Below are 17,115 nucleotides of genomic sequence, written 5' to 3' on the forward strand. Positions count from 1 at the left end.
ACAAAGCCAGTACTCTCCAGTGTTCGTTGGAACAAGTACATAAATAGCATATGGCTGCTCGCTACTGCAATGTACTGATGAAAGGAAATCAGCACATTTTTTTAAATGGAGTTTGCATTTGATTTTGGATAAAAGGGATATTTTCTGTACAACTGACCTTAAAGTGACTTTATATACGTACTAACATAGCAAGTATATAGAGTATTTCATTTTGACTTTGTCTTCAAATCCAGTCTCTCTGTTTCTTATGGTTTCAGGTGTAAACTGTATCAGACCTTTCTCTCAGCTGTGTTTTGTTCTACATTATAGGCACAGCTGATAGCTCAGTCAATCGGTCAGGCTTTCAGCGTGGCTTACCAAGAATTTTTGAGAGCAAATGGAATTAACCCAGAGGATCTCAGTCAAAAAGAATACAGTGACATCATCAATACCCAAGAGATGTACAATGATGACCTCATACACTTTTCCAATTCAGAAAACTGCAAAGAGGTAAACTAGTTTGGAAATTTTCATTTTCAAATTGATCCATCTCTTTCAGAGGAAAGTAGTTCTCATAGAAATATCTTTTGAAATTTTAAGGATGGTTTGACATCTCAAGATGCATTGTTTCATCAATACTCTGCTACTAAAATCAGCTTTGTGAGCTTTTAGATTTTTTTTCCCTGGTTCCTTCTGCTTCCTTTCATCCAACCAGTAATAAAGTACATTTACATCTAACATAAATAAGCTCTGTGCTTACACTAGTTGCAGTACACAGTGTAAGGCATTTTTATTTTTAAAAAAAGTATTGATACAGAAAGAGAGATGGCAATCCATTTTTATGCCCACTGTAAGTGATTTCTTGCTTAAAAGATACAAGAACCATGTGTCCAGGATGCTGAGGCACTGAGCAAGCTAATTTCTCTTCCCCTAGTAGAACACCAGCAAAAATGCCCCTTGAAATGGAGTTTCACACTTATAATGTGTGAAAAGGCAAGAATTTCTTTTAAGTACCCCTAAATTACCTAAGTGTAAGTCTTAACACGTATGAAATAGCCATATATTTCACATTTCATACATAAGGCACTGTAATACTGAGCATTCTAAACCAGAACATGGTAGGTGCAGCTGTGCCCAGATTCTGCTGTCGTCTTACACTGCTACAGTGTGATGGGGATTTGGCCCATGTTCCAAAGGCAGAGTGTTTCCATGCTGGAAACGCCTAAAAACTTCCTAAAGCAATCTTATTTTAAGATGAATTGCATTTGCTTACTCCTTCAGTCACAACTTTCCTAGTTATACTCATTTTTTCTAACATTACAGATTCTCATGCAGAATGTGTGTTCTTGGGAAGAGAGCATTTTTAATCCATACTTGCAGATAGGAAAGTTGGGATTTGATGTGTACTTTAATATGACTGCAGTCACTAGCTATCAATAAAGTGCGTTCCTGTACATATAAACATGACAAAGTATTTCTCTTGTAGCAAACAAGGTAAAATTCAATTGGACAAATCTTGGTTTAACTAAAAATCAGAACAAAAAATATATAACATTTCAAAGTGATTCAAATCTGTTGGGGTTTTTTTGGTATTTTTTTTTAAGTGTTAATCAGGAACAAATGAGATGCTGTTGCTCAAATTCAGATGAATCAAAGCAAAAACTTTTTTTTTTTTCCTTCTCTTTTAATTGCAGCTCCAGCTAGAAAAACAGAAGGGAGAAATTCTTGGAGTAGTGATTGTGGAATCTGGATGGGGATCCATTCTACCCACCGTTATCCTGGCTAACATGATGAATGGAGGCCCTGCTGCCCGTTCAGGAAAATTAAGCATTGGAGACCAAATTATGTCTATTAATGGGACCAGTTTAGTTGGTCTACCTCTTGCAACATGTCAAGGGATTATAAAGGTACCCCAAACTTACAACTATATGTTGTAGATTGTAAGCCATTAGAGATGTGATATTCTGGCAAGCAACCCTGTAGATGTCCAGCAGATATGGTTTTTCGTATTGCTATGAAAAATAAGTAAGCCACGACTAATAAGAAGCAGGCTTAGAAAGAGAGATTTGGGGGTGCTAATGTACAGAAAATTAAGACTGGAAAATTTGGCTACAGCTCTGTTACTGGACCAGCAAACAAGGCCAGGTCTGAAATACCTTCCCAGCATAAGTTACTTAACTGTCTTCAAAGTTTCAGGCTTCCCCACATACTCCAAATTAAAATCTGAGGATTAAAATCAGTCATAGAATGGCTTGGGTTGGAAGGAACCTTCACAATCATCTAGTGCCATCCACCCTGCCATGGGCTGGGATGCCACCCACTAGATCACGTTGCCCAGGGCCTCGTCCAACCTGGTCTTGAAAAAAAATATCTACTATGCTTCTCTTGGGCTTCATGGAGTTGAATTGATGGGAGGCTGAATGGGGAGCTGGTAGACTGCAGGACAGTTCAAGTGAGTGTGTGAAGATTCCCCAGACACAATTGAATCTCAGAATGGATTATCTTTAATTGCTGAGGCTAAATTGCTCTTCAGACACGTCAAGATCAGCAGCAGGACATTAATTAGCCAGAGGCTGGTAAAGGGCAGGCATTAGTCAATTTTAGTCATTCTTGAATTGAAAGATTTTTTAGTAATTAAAGCTAAGGCTTTGATACATTTTGTTGGGCCAAATAGCTTAGGAAATACAGTATGGTTAATGAAGTAGAGACACATATCTCAAAGTTAACAACAGATTTCTATTAATTCTAGCTGTTGTTTCCCAACTACATTCTGGGAACACTCTCATTACACTCTTGTAATTAGAAAAACACTAATGAAAGAAAAAATTATGATCTCTTCCAGAAATACTAACTTTTGGGATATCTTACAGGGTCTCAAGAATCAGACGCAAGTCAAACTGAACATTGTCAGTTGTCCTCCTGTCACTACTGTCCTCATAAAACGGCCAGACTTAAAATACCAGCTGGGCTTCAGCGTACAGAATGGAATTGTAAGTTTCCGTGTTCACTGATTTTATTTTTGAGTAAGAAACACACCGAAATACTGAAAAAAATCCTTGCATGTGTTTGTCCGTGCATTTTGAGAACTTATTCTTCCTGGTTAAGGTATAAGCTTGCAAACACTTGCTGGGCCTGCTATAGTAGACCTTTATGTTACATCCATACATCAAGGAGATGTATACAGCATAAATATATGGGCATAAACCTTTTTGCTGACAAAGATTTCTTCATTTGTTAGCTTTTGGAGGTTGGATATGTCAGTGTTTGCCAACTGTCTCCAGCAGCTACTGCCTTTACAGCCATTCATCTCTACCTGGAGCTTCTATACAGACCATAACATTTGTTATTTTATTCTGTGCTTTTATTTAATTAACTGGGAGTTCAGTTCACATTGATATACATCCACATTCTAAGACCTTAGTATTTATACTCTGATCCCTTAATTAATCAAAACCTTAGAATCAAGTCTTTGAGTAATGTATCGGAAATGGACAATGCCAGAAAAACAAGTACTGCCATTCTTGAGGAATTCTCCTACATAATAGTTAAAAGATTGTAGTCCAGATTGCTTGGTGCAATACCTGGATCAGTTTGTACATGTGTAACTCTCTCATTAGCATGCCAGATTTGCAAGGAAAGCAGTTATGCAGAAATAGAGTTTTGCAATCATAATTTAGCTCTTATCCTATTACTTTTTTTCTCCCTTGCTAAAACTTTAATTGTTCTTCTGGTATGCAGAATTTATTTGGATCACATGAACGTAGGCAGCATCCTAAAAAGCAAGCAAAGAAATGTAATTGTGACAAGCTAAAAAGAGGATTGTGGCCTAGGTATCTCTTCTCTGCATGTGGCTGTTTCCCCGTAACAGCAGCATATAGCAGGATGAATGTGACAGATAACACTCACCTAGTGCAGCTCAGAAGCCTTCTCTCGTAGTTCTTCGTTCACAAGCCATTCTCTGGTACCTTTCCAAATCAAACTTCCAGGACACCACTAGCTCAGTAGCCACCCAGCCTTATTGAGAGCTGATATTAGCATTAAGGACTGCCTGTAGTGCAGGACCATCATCATCTCCTCTTCCTCCAGTCTACAAAAGAAAATAATCAGGCTACCTGCACAGAAAACCACATTACAAAGGACTGTGGGCTCTGGTCCCCTGTTCTGTCAAACCCATCCATTGAGTTTACCAGCTTTCTGTTTGCCACCCATATAAGAGCAGCATGTATCTCTAAAGGCTATCTTTTCTGTCTTACTGCACTTTGGGAAACAAGTGGCTCCTTACTGGATTCTAAGCTATGGTAGCTATCTCTAAGTAATTACTGTACCTGTTTTAATTGTTCCTACCTAAGATCATATATCATGGTGTAGTCACAGCAGAGATTGGTATGAGGAACACTGCTACATGCCTTTGTCCAGCTGGAAGCACTCTGAAGTGATACCTCCCCCAGGCTGACATCCTTTGGAAGCACAGGCTTAAAGCATTTGTCATGTTTGGGATTAATGCTTTGACACTTGAGTAGACAGAGGTCTGTAAAAAACAAAACAAAACAAAACAAACAAAAATCAAAAGTGTGTGGTATTTCTGTCCTTTGCCTTTCCTTAATCCCCTTTTCACCTATGTATATGTTTAGTGGGTTATTGCTGGTAGTGCACTCAGTGTTAGCAAATCCCAAGTGCTGGGATAAAAAGGATGATTAGGATGGGATCTGGTTTTACAGGACATCACAAAGGATGCTGAGAACTGCATATAACAGTGTGAGAGGCAGAGATTTATTTCCTAATTGCTACCCTTTAGGAACCTAGTATATACAGCTGGTGCTATGATACAAAGAGAAAACATATTTAAGGAACAATGAGCAATATTATGGTCTGTTTATCCGCTATTTTGGGAGCACAGCATTACCAGGGGTTGGGGTCGGGGCTGCAAGAAACAATCAGGCCAAAGTGGATTAAAAGAAGCGCATTGCATGTCCTCACATGGACAGAGGCAGTACCAGTCTGTGAGACAATCGAGTCATCTTGCCCCAGCTAATTATCTGCCATGTACTTGGAGCCCCAGTTTAGTTATTTCTGCAGACCATGGCCATCTCCTTTACTTGGACAGAACACACCAGGACTGGTCATTTGTCATATTCACCACTGCGGATGGTCACAGTTCATTGTGGTTACATTAGCAACATTTAGGTGACATCCAACGTAAAGTTTTACCAAATTCAGCATAAAAATCCTTCACAGAAAACAAAGAAACCCTTGTAATACATTCCATTTATGAAGAGTCTGTTTGAATATAAAAACCAATGAACAAGAAGGAGAGATTAAACACCTTGTGTTAGGCTACTATGTAGATGAGTTTTTGGTCCTTTAATTCCTTCCTCAGATACAATCTCCTGTACTTCACTTAACGTTTTAAAATACAACTGCAAAGTATATCTCTTTAGTAGCTTGACACCAAACTTTTAAAAAGCAGTTTTCTAACTGCTGGCAATTGTTATAAATGTTGATGGGAAATAATATCCTTATTCTTTTTTTGGCGCAGCATTAGCACAGTGAAGAAATAAATAGCTTGCCAGATAGGGTGTAATTAAATGCCTCATTTTGTTATGATATTACCTCATTATGCATGCATCTGGTACTTATTTCTGTTCCTCTTCTGATAACAGTTTTGTGGTGGTTCCTTTTCACCCTGCCTATCTCCTCTCTGCAGGGTGTACGGCTATTGTATTTGTGAATAGCCCATCTGAGCTGGGTTTTGTCTTCATAGGTTATCAGGAAGATGCAGAGACAGTAGAGCAGATGACTGCTTTGGTTTGTGTGTTCTGTATAGTCTAATTAATGCAAAGCCTGAAGTTGTGTTTCGGGGAGCGCTCGTGGAGCCAGCTTTGGGAAGTTTTAGTTAGGGGACAGCACAACTGCATAAACCACTGTTACGTTTGCAAAATTTCTCTTGCAGTAATAACACAGGTTTTCTACACAGCTCTTGAAAGTTACTTCTGTAGCTTCATTGCACATTTATAAAAGGAAATTGAAATTTCAAGTCTAAAGCATTAAGAAGAAAGTAAAGTACTGTGCGTGTATATGAAACAAGCAGCAGAAATGTATGATGGGAAGGTGAATGGAAGACAATCAGTCATCTTATGAGAATTATTAAATCAAATTTCCTTTAAAATTGGTTATTTAAATGCAAATTATCCTCTCATATCACATCATTTTCTTGTTTTCTAGATTATGAAAGATGTGTACCACCAGTTGTGTTTTTACTGCCGGTAATCTACCACTTCTCAGTCAAGATCTGACTGCTCAAAACACTTCCTCCGAGAAATATATCTACCCATCCCTAACCCAACAAAATTCTATCTAAAAATACAGTAATACTAGGTAAAATTTAACAGAACAGATAGTTAGCTTATTCTGTCTTCCTTGCCTTCGTTTACATTTGTTTAAACTGTCTGGGGCAAAAAAAAAAAAAAAAAGGGCTTAAATAGAGTAACATAGGAGTGAGACAAGGAGAAACCTGGTTAAATAGGTTGTATTTAGGTATTTACTCAGAATAAATTAATTTGTTGATTTGTTCAGTTAATTTGCCTTGTACTGATCTATACTTAAGGTTCCGATATAAAGTGGGCAGTTGCATTAAAACTGATTGAAGCTACTGAAGTTTCACAGGTGATTCACTGCAGCTTGTATACAACATTGCAGAATATCTAACAGCTGAATGGATTACTAGTATGGTTTACTTTTTTTTTTTTTTTTGCTTTCTGTTTACACAGTAAATAGAGCATAGGCTCTTGCTTACACAAGATCCAGATCAGTCATGCTTTATTTAATAATCATCTAGCTGATACCATAATTCAACAAGTATAATAGCAAGCTAAACAATCCTGGCTAAGAAGAATCTCATCTACCACTTGTACTTAGTGGTACTGCTCATCTTAAACTTGCCAGCCTAATCTGTCTCATCTCCAGGAGCTGGAGACAGAAGTCATAAGGCTGCTTTCAGTCAGTCACTTGCAAATACAGGAGTCACATGAGTCTGTGCTGTAAGTACAGTATATTTCTTTACATCTGCACTGTATCTAGCTTAACATGATCTGTGAAGCTAAGCAGAGCCACTTGTGATCTGCATCTGTTTCTCTTTTTACCTCATTAAAATACTTAACACTTACAAAAAGGAAGCTGAATCCCTTCCCTGGAGAGAGATCACATTCTTGAATGAGGGTAAGAGACCGCTTCCTATATCTGAGCCTGTTAAAAAGACTAAATTTACTGATAGTATTAAAAGTGCTTTGAGTGCAACTGAACAAAAAGTACTCTGGATGGATTCGCGAGCCATTATCTTTTCCTTTATGCCAGTGGAGTTAAAGGTAACATTTCCATTTGCTCTGAAAGCTTTTATTTCATCTGGTTGTATGATCTCTGTATTTTATTTTATACGGTGTAAAGTTTATTTATAGCGTTTCTTTTGGCACAGTCCGCTTTTGTCCTGTCAGATGACTGACTGTATTGTATGACAATCCCCAACATCAAGGAGCAAACTTTCAAGTGAGTTAAATAGTTACAGCAGAAAGTACATATAAAGAGTCAGGTGAAGATCTACGTAACACAGCTTGTCTTGTTACCTGTACAATTAAAAGGTAGACTACCTGCAAAGCAATACACTGAAAATCAAGCTGTAGTTCTGTGAAGACTCCTGCTGGTTCCTCTAACCCTTATAGTCCATCTGAAGAATGGTTTATGAACCACAGTAGGTAGAACTCAATCACTTATTTTAGACTGGATGCTGGAAGATAAGTCTTACTGCAGGATAAACTTTGTTTTCTGAATGCTAAAGAAGGTTGTGTGGTTTTGTTTATTTTTAATTCCAAAAAATATACATATATTTCCCCTCCCTGTATCAAACAGCATGACCTTTGACTAAGAAAGAATTTCATTTTTCCTAGCACTGTTAACTGTGAAGAAGAATTTAAAGGAAACTGCTAGTGTAATACAGGAAGATATTGCTCATCCACAGACATAACGTGCTTATCCACATTGTTTTCACCTCCATTGTATTCTAGCTTGGTCATCTCCCCACATACTATGTTAGGTACAGAATTAGATTATAAACTCACTGGGACATGAGCCACATCTTATCATACTTATATTCAGCTTTGAGCAAACTATCAGATCTCAGCAAATAATAATTCTTGGCATATGATTATAACCAATGACAGTTACTGCAGAAACAGCTGTCATCGTGTGATATTCCTCTAGTAGTCGTTTTTTTTCCTCCAAGAACAGGTTTTCCTCAGTAAACAAAACATAAATCTCAGCAGTGCTAAGCTCTGCTCAGAGATTCAGACTATACATTATCTGCTTTATTTTGAAGGACTTAAGCTCATGCAACACATTTCAGCAATAATTTCTATCCAATACACATCTATCTTGTCTGTCAGGGGCCCTGTTGTAGGACAGATGTTGCTGAGAAAACAATTTTTTAATGAAGATCTCCATGCGGCATTGAGCTTTCTTCCTTCTATACACCATGCATGTTGTAACTTAAGAGAATTTTAAATATCAGCGTCTGCTAGGACTGTGCCTCATAAATGCAATTTCTGTAGAATTATTCCTCTGTTGTAGCGGGGCATAAAAGTCAAAACCTGTGGTTATTTCTCTACTGCTACCTGTGGCTGCCAGTTGAAACAGCAGCCTGATCTGCCTTCTTCGTCCTAAGCTCTCTCTAGTCAGCAGCACTATAAAATGTGAAGAAAAGCAGTGGCTCTGGAGAGCAGAGTTTCCTCTTCCAACCTGCAGAGGTACAGGAAAGAAGCTGTCACACTACACTATTCAATTAGCTTGCTGAGGACAGCCTGTAAAAAGAATTAGAATGTTCACACTTGAGACCCTGCTGTCAGCTGACTGCCTTTCAATGCGCACTGTCTGTATGGAATCATCCTTTCCTTCAGACTAAACCAGTGTTTCTGCAGAATTAAGGATTATGGATTAAGCTTTATGTCATTTTTTTCCACATACATGAAAAATTTGCTGTTATAGATGAATTTTTACTCTAGTACTTTTTTTACTTGCCATTATTCAGAAAGAACAATGTGTTAGTTTGCAGAAAGAGTCCAGATGGAACAGCCAGAAATATTTAAATCACTTTCTTCTCCTATCCCAACAGTATGTAAAGACTTAACTCTTCCCACAACTCCATTTTTGCATGGCTGCTAGCTGTATCACTGTACTAGGTAATCGCATGTTACCAAGTCATAAGAAAGAAAGTAAAAATTGTAATTTCCAGAAATTTTGAAAAACAACAAACCATTTAAAACCTCACAGTACTGCTTATTACCTTTCAGTACTATCTTCTGGAGCCACCATGATATCACCTCTCAATATTATGCATTAAATCCTAGTAACTGCTACATTCCGACATTTCTAAACTTTAATAACCTTGACTTTTTCTTGGCAGATTTGCAGCTTGATGCGAGGTGGAATAGCTGAGAGGGGAGGGGTAAGGGTAGGTCATCGTATTATTGAGATCAATGGACAAAGTGTTGTTGCAACTGCTCATGAGAAGATAGTACAAGCACTGTCTAATTCAGTGGGAGAGGTAAGAAAACTATTAAATACTTATCAAAGATTTAAAACTGTTGAAAGAATATATATTTCAGTTGGGAAAAATAGACAACATACTATTAATACCACCACCTCAGTAGATTGGAGTTGAGCATTAATAACAATTAACAAAACATCTTTGAACAATTACATATACATTTAGTATGTTTTTACACCTGTTTTCAAAAGTTCATGGCATGATTCTGAACCTCAGCGTACTGTTTGAATTAAACTAGTCAGTTAAAGGAAGAAATCACTTAAGCACATTAACTATGAAAATGTCTCTTAGCTAACAACTACAGCATCTGCCATAAAAATAAATTAATATTCAAAGACCTGAGATTAAAATTTATATGTATTTTAATCCTTTCACTTCTACTGAACATTTCCAACTTACCTTAGAAATAATTTAAGACATCTCTCTCCAGCACTTTTAGAGAAGTCAGCGATGGATGAACAAGATCCTCTAGTTTATCAAAATCCCTACTGATTTTAGTGGTAGGATCATACACAACCCTGGCCAGATCTTCCACTAGGCTCCTTTGCCATAAATCAGAGGTAACTTGTTTTCCTGTGGAAAATGATACTTGAAAAAGAATACAGAATACATGCATGTTGGCAGGAACAAAGCTATATAGGTTTCAACAGAACCTACATGCCTTTGTGATACCTGTTCGTTGCACATTTCACTAAACATATGAGGACATCATGCAACTTGTTTTTTGCAGCATGAAGAAACCAAGCTATCAAGGCAGCATGTGTCTGGTGAGGTTCTATAGGTACTTAAAGCTGTTAGTAAGTTTCTGACAACTCCGATTACCTGATGTCCTATTTATCCGTAAAATCCCTCTGATGCTCATCACAATACTCTCTGCAAAAAGAACTTAAATATGCTAGTCATGAGAGAACCTGTTTCACCAAACCCTTAACTGACGTTTAAGTGTTGGGTGATAAAGATCAAGTTGTGTGTTCAAATGTTCATCAACAAGGAGAAAACACACATAAAATTACCCTCCCACAGGGGAGGAAAGTACAAGAAAATCCAGGTTCAGTTAATATCAGAACAGCAGAATCAGTTTTCAAGGAGGTTTGTGCTGCTTCATTAGAAATGGCAGTAATCAGAGTAGAGTATAACAGTGGACAGTGTTTTATTAATTATCTTTTCAGCTGTAGAATGTTACTTCCTGGCAGTTGTCATTGGAAAAAAAATAATCCAACAGAACAGCTCATCGGAACCAGAGAACTTTTAACTAGAAACGTTGGTAACATTCACATCTCTAGGAACCAGTGGGAGAATCAGGTTGGGACTTATGAATTACTTTAATAAGTTAGCAATTCTGTTAATTTCTGTGTAAATCAATCAACAGATTCATATGAAGACTATGCCAGCTGCCATGTTCAGGCTTCTAACTGGGCAAGAGACACCCCTATACATCTAGCTTGTGACTCTCTTGCAGCAACATAAATAAATGATTCCATCAGAGCTGAAGCCCTCATAGCTGAAGAGAACTTTGTATTTTGTATGAATGAAAGGCTTTGAAGCTGACCTGAGGACTCTGACACAAGGAACAGACAGGTGTCTGCCTTTTCTCCTTCCTTTTTATTTCTTTGCCAAAAAGTAATGAGAAGGATGGTCAAAGACAATAACCACCAACACAAAATCTTTGTAAAACACTTAAGTATTTTGCAACATCTTCTAAACTCTTTTCTCATAAAACTTAAAACATATTTATTTGTAACCTTTATGTGGAGTGACGTATGTATGTCTGTCCTGTTTGATAACATGGTGAATGTGAAAACTTGATGAATGAGACTGCAGAAAATGGCAAAGATAAGCAATTAGACAAAGCTATGGCTGCCTCAAGCTAAGAAAAAATCCCAGTACCATAAACCATAAAGCGGTCCACTACTGATGGCATGGTGTGATTTTAAAACTGGTGCCGAATAGATGGTATTTCGGTGGAAAGGAATGTGTGCAGTTAAAACTTTTAGATTCTAATGTAAAGAGAACCACTGTAGTACTTGGTATTGTTATGACAAGTGTAACCTGTTTGGCAAGGTGTGAACATAAATATGTAACAAGTGTTTCATATGCTAAATAAAGAATAATTGCCACAAGATAAAAATCAAAATATTTATTTAGATACATATTTATTTTTAATGCTTGTGATTTTTATGATTTAACAGAGTGATTTCATGGATAACTTATTGCACAGTTTTGTGTAATGTATGTGTTGGGCTGTTTTTTTTGTTTTGTTTTGTTTTGTTAACTTTTGCATATTACTTTTTTGTTTATATTAGCTCTAAACGGGAAAGCCATGCTTACCTGTTTTCTGTTTTTTTATAAAGCATTCTTATTCCTGAGGCAATGTGTTTTGAATGTGAATTGTTTTGACAAATAACCTAGCACCATCAGCAGTATTAGATTGTGTGTAGATTAAAAAAAAAAAGTAGTAAAGTTGTATTCCTTATTACATAAATGTTAATTGGTGTAACTTTTTGTCTAGGTTTTTTTTTGGGGGGGGGAGGGGCAAAGCCTTGAAGAAAATACACTGTGACTTAAGAAGCCTTACCATGCAGTAACTAAAGAGCTTTAGATGACTGTACTTCAAGGAGTAGTGTGTTGCATGCAACTGACCTTAGGAAAGAATTAACCTACTATCACTAATAAATCTGAAAAAATAAATAAAGCTTGCTTATTTTGTTTGTTGTGTAAGTTTACATAGTAAAAAAACAACTAGAATATCATTTAATTCTTCAACTAAGTGCAGTTGCAAAGGTCACAGTTTTTTTTTTTTAAAGGGAATTCATCTCTTGAATTAACAGTTCATATATTAGTATTATCATCTTTAGAGTAGATGTTTTCAAATAGCATACCTGGTTGCCACTGGATGTCACTGTAACTTCACATCAGTACAGAATCATGCTATACTTAAAATACGTTAAAATGGATTATTCTGTAAAACTTAAACTACCCATCTTCAGCTACATTCATTTGTGACCTTTTCATAGGATGTCTGCCCAGCTCAGAATGACACAAATGAACCCAGTATATGATTAAACCTCAAATGGAAACTGTAACACTACTGACAAGCACTGCTGCAAAAAAAATTTAAACCCTGAAACGTCAACATGTGGTAGGTTCTTTATGAGAACCTTTTCTTTAAGGCCTTTTCCAATTTCCTCTGAGAGAGGCAGATGAAGCTTGCACTGGAAGACATTGCTGGTAGACCTGTGTTTATGCTGGTAATCAAATTAGCATCAAGAATACTACTTTTTTTTTTTAAAAAAAAAGATAATTTTAAATTAATCAAAAATGCAGCAGAGCCACAAGGAAATGTTTTAGTAATACAGTTATCCAAACTACTAATTGGAATAACAGTTCTTTTTTCAAAAAAAAAAAAAAGTTTGTGGCTCTGCTAGATAAAAATTCACTTAGTTTCCTATCACTTGGCATTTGTAAGTACATAAAATCTTTTCGGAAATGCAGGATTTCAGAGACTTCTTCCCTAATGCACCTTCTGGACACAATTCACAGAATACTTAAAACATCAGTTTTCAATAGCACATACTACTCCAACTAATAAACTCTGGAGCATTCAGAACAAAGTAAAAACAATTCACACTGCAACCTTTAGTATAATATAAAAAGGCAACATCTTGAGGGTGGGGAGGGATGGGCAGGGAGAAGGCAGAATAATAAGAATTTAAATACAACCAATCAGTTAGCCTGGCATGAAAGATGCTGGAAAAATGAATTAGAAGCAGCACTGTATGCGCATATGAATCACCTTTACATTTCTATCCAAATCAGTTGTTGAAAAACCAAAGTCCAGAAATACTTTTTATTAAAACACTGATCATAGTTAAAACACTTTGAGGTACATTAAATAAATACAACTTTTAAGTTGTACAGCCAGTCTATGGTGGTTTTGCAATGGTTTTCAAGAAATGCTAGACATCATCAACAGCATTTCTCTAAGTACAGTGGAATATATGCATCTCTGGTTGAGAAAACATTTGTTACGAGTTGACTAATAAATCAGTTAAAATTTTTCAAAATGCAGGGCTGAAATTTACATTCAGAAAATCAGGTGTTCTCTTCCTGCTGTTGGAAAAAAGTAGAATTCCAAAGGAAGACACTTTTTCCATTTTAAGCCATCCACTACTTGTATTTCTCCCAGTCCTGGTTTCTTCCTTAATCCTCTCTGCTGGAATCACATACCTGTGAATATTATCAAAGGATGGTTTCCCGGGAAACTCCAATTAAACTGTGAGGCCTGTCCCGCTCTAACCTGCGAGTGATATGGGACCTGTGTAAGAAGGCAACTGGAGAGCTCAGAGCACCACAACTCTGAAGATGAAGATCTTCTTGGAGCCGCTTTCTGGAGGTATTCGCACTCTGCTGGGAACTTGTAATAACCTGTTCATCAAAAGGGCAGAAACGGAGGAGGGAAAAAACGTGGAAAACAGTGAAAACTGATTTCATTTAAAAGGCTCAGCTTCTGAATATTACGTCCTTCAAGTTACCTAGTGATGGAACTCCCACAAAGGAGTTGTGTCTTCATGCAGCCACCCAGAGTCTAGCCCACTTGTGTTTTTACAGCCGGTCACAGCTGAGTAAGGCCTACTGGCAAGCAAAGTCAGGCTTGAAAGGCGTCAGGCCTCGCACCAGTACTGTAGTATTATATCAGCAAAGGGGCGAATAAGTATTTGTTCCTCTATATGTGAATGAAAAGGACCAGTGAAAAAGGCAGCAGTTCTCCCTTAAAAAAGATACATGTAAGTTTGGAGCAAATTAAACTATTTCTTTAGGAGACAGAGATGTTTTACTAGCTTTGGTGAAGGTGGGAGACAACTAAAACCTTGCAAGCCTGACAAACGAGCGTTCTGTTAACAGAAGTATCAAGCTGCTTCACAAATCTGAATTACACAACCATTTCACCAAAATGCTGTGACTTCCTGAGTAGATTGCTGGGATAGCCTTGACTTTTACTGATAAATAACTTCACTAGAATTTTTGCTTTATTGTGAAAAATTCTATGTCCCCTCCGATCTAAGAAACCTGAACAGGGTAAATATTGAGCCACGGGTTTCTAGTTTTATGAGCTACATAAGCCCTCAAATTCTTTCATACTGCTTTGTTTTGGGAGAAACTTTTTTAAATTTAAATAAATTGTTTTCAGCTTTCTAACCTTGCAGATTTAACGACCTGCAAATCCAGTAAAGCAATAAAAATGTTAAAAGTTAATTCCACACTGACTCTCTATTAAGTATGTTATAATAGTACTGCTTGCCTAACGACTTGACTGTAAGGTTAACTGATACAGTGATGCTTCTTTGTTCTACTTCATAGTTAGCAAAAGACAATCTTGCAACAAGCTTTTTTAAATGCTGTATGTTTCCTGCTACATCAAACTATCTCACAATAAAAGTAAACACCCTGCAATTTACGCATTACTATATCCTGTTTTAATACTTAGCAAATTTCCCTCACTTAGGGATCATCAGACTAATGCCACAAATACTAAGTAACTCATAATGGAGAAACAGCCCCACGCATGCATCCTTAATCATCTGTCCAGCTCTGAAAACTCTACCATCAACCTGAACATGGTTAGTCAGTGTTAAGACCATTCTGCTTTTTGAATCTGACAGCGTAAATGGAACTTCACTTTTATAGCTATCATTCTGGAAACAATACTAGCAAGAGGTGATTCATCACCTTCCTTCCTGGAAAAAAAAATTAAAATAAATAGACATATTATTAAACATGCATTAGATTATAAGAGTTGCTACCACTACTAATTCTTTTTTTTTTTTTTTTGTATATATATGATTCCTACCAAGCCTTGCATTTGTTTTATTCTCTCTCAAAAGCATAAAGTGTCAATTATTTTTCTTAAAAATAACAAGGGTCATTGTCGTTCTTCTTGTCAGGAGTAAGGGTGACTGCAGTGTTCTATTTTGATAGATTGTGGCCCTGCTTGTTTATCTACCCTTTCTTTTCAGTTAGTAGCTAATGCTGTACAAATACATCTGCCTTAAAAAAAAAAAAAAAAAGAACAAAAAGAACACAACAGATCCAAGTCAGTGCTTGAATCCGTGCTATCTCCATGTATCAACACAAATTTAGGTAGGGAATACTACAACTCAGGTTTAAAAAGCCTTTGGAAATAAGAGGTATTGCTGACTACCAATGTGTAAAATCAGTTCCCTAAAGATCTCTTAGGATTTTACCAGTACTGTCTCCAGCTGAAGATTTTAAAATGCATTTATGACTGCCTCAGTGTAAAATGCATTACTGCTTGATAAATATAAATTATTTCCTACTAAAGCCATGTTACTGCAAGATATCCTTTGTAATTCTCTGAACTATTCAAAACTATAAAAACATTTTGATAAGGCACGTGTCTCATCAAAGTTGAACAAATCTTTAGAACATTAATGACCTACCTGGTCTATAATATTGGCACTGAAGATGGCTTCTTCCATGTGTCTTTCATCAGATTTTATTACTGATCGTATGCTGTTCACTACGTGACGTACTTCTGGAGGGAGATTACAGTTTGAATGTTCCAAAAATTTGGCAACTAAAATTTTTGTGTCTTTATATGCCTTAAGGTCCACTAAAGAGCGTGGTCGCTCTTTTGAGGCTGTTCGCAAAGCCTTTGGCTTTAAGTGGAAATCAATTTTCCTTGTATCCTTCTGTTTTCCAGTTGGTAGGAAACTGCTCAAAGAATGCTGACAAGCAGAGGCAGCCATATGAGAATCAGAAACAGGAACTAAAAGAAGGGGGGGAAGAATATCTTTAAAGTAAATGTTGTTTTTTTAAAACAAACAAAACACAAACCAGAACAACAAATAAAAACCACGAAAAAAAAAGCACCAAAAAAAATACAACAAGGCAAGTCAAGTATCCTCACAAAAGGTTTTGTCATAAATTGTCTGTTTTCTCCAGAGATAACAAAATAATGTCATCGAGGAAACCTTTTAACCAAAGGCCAAGGTACAATTCATTCTCATGACCAAGAAGGACTGTATTTAAGAAGAGTGTGGGCATAATTAAAGTACTTCATAAATCAGGCATTTTTGTTACCTCTACTTTCAGCGATTTCAGTAAACATTAATGGTAAGGGGAAACGCCAGCTACTCAGTGTTACATATGTAACTTGGAATGTTTTAGCTTGCTTGGCTTTAAGGATAAAGTTCCCCTTGCTTCTATAGTTAGGCCCCAAAAATGATAAGCGGAGAATCATATATGAGAGATTGTTGAGAAATACAGAGAAAGCAAAAAAAAAAAATAACGAGTCTTTAATCGCAGCATTTGTGATTTGTGATCAAAGGCGGCTTCCAAAATAAATAAATAAATAAATAAAGCAATATAACCGAATGAGAAAGTTCTGCCTCCACACCTCATGCTTGCATGTGGAGAGAATCCATTTTTGCTCTTCACAGCATGCTGGGAGACAAAGAAACCCAATCCACTATATTTAGTGCAAGAACCAGGAATCTGGCAAGAGGTGGGCTCGGTGAACATGT

The 17,115-nt window shown here is 36.8% G+C and overlaps 2 protein-coding genes across 35 annotated transcripts in view; one reads left to right on the forward strand and one right to left on the reverse strand.

The window, feature by feature from the left end:
• Nucleotides 1-12,263, forward strand: part of APBA2 (amyloid beta precursor protein binding family A member 2) — a 99,515-nt gene extending 87,252 nt beyond the window's left edge. For 14 of the 19 annotated variants that reach the window (XM_083851013.1, XM_083851003.1, XM_083851002.1 and 11 more), the window contains 5 exons: nucleotides 310-489; nucleotides 1,674-1,886; nucleotides 2,850-2,969; nucleotides 9,428-9,568; nucleotides 10,941-12,263. In XM_083851013.1, the coding sequence (XP_083707139.1) occupies nucleotides 310-489; nucleotides 1,674-1,886; nucleotides 2,850-2,969; nucleotides 9,428-9,568; nucleotides 10,941-11,012 (726 nt within the window). In that variant the 3' untranslated portion in view covers nucleotides 11,013-12,263. Of the gene's footprint in view, nucleotides 1-309; nucleotides 490-1,673; nucleotides 1,887-2,849; nucleotides 2,970-6,201; nucleotides 7,195-9,427; nucleotides 9,569-10,001; nucleotides 10,132-10,940 lie in introns of those variants that run through there. The other 5 variants (XR_014588804.1, XR_014588805.1, XR_014588806.1 and 2 more) reach the window with 3 other exon arrangements.
• ENTREP2 (endosomal transmembrane epsin interactor 2) overlaps nucleotides 1-17,115 on the reverse strand; it is a 148,713-nt gene that overhangs the window by 2,671 nt on the left and 128,927 nt on the right. For 12 of the 16 annotated variants that reach the window (XM_083851024.1, XM_083851031.1, XM_083851020.1 and 9 more), the window contains 3 exons: nucleotides 16,030-16,358; nucleotides 13,799-13,996; nucleotides 10,025-10,159 (listed from right to left, as the gene is read on the reverse strand). In XM_083851024.1, the coding sequence (XP_083707150.1) occupies nucleotides 13,811-13,996; nucleotides 16,030-16,358 (515 nt within the window). In that variant the 3' untranslated portion in view covers nucleotides 10,025-10,159; nucleotides 13,799-13,810. Of the gene's footprint in view, nucleotides 1-3,885; nucleotides 4,508-9,970; nucleotides 10,160-10,992; nucleotides 13,997-16,029; nucleotides 16,359-17,115 lie in introns of those variants that run through there. The other 4 variants (XR_014588807.1, XM_083851017.1, XM_083851030.1 and 1 more) reach the window with 4 other exon arrangements.

Source organism: Anser anser, assembly GCF_964211835.1.
Source record: "Anser anser genome assembly, chromosome: 10".
NCBI classification, from domain to species: Eukaryota; Metazoa; Chordata; class Aves; order Anseriformes; family Anatidae; genus Anser; species Anser anser.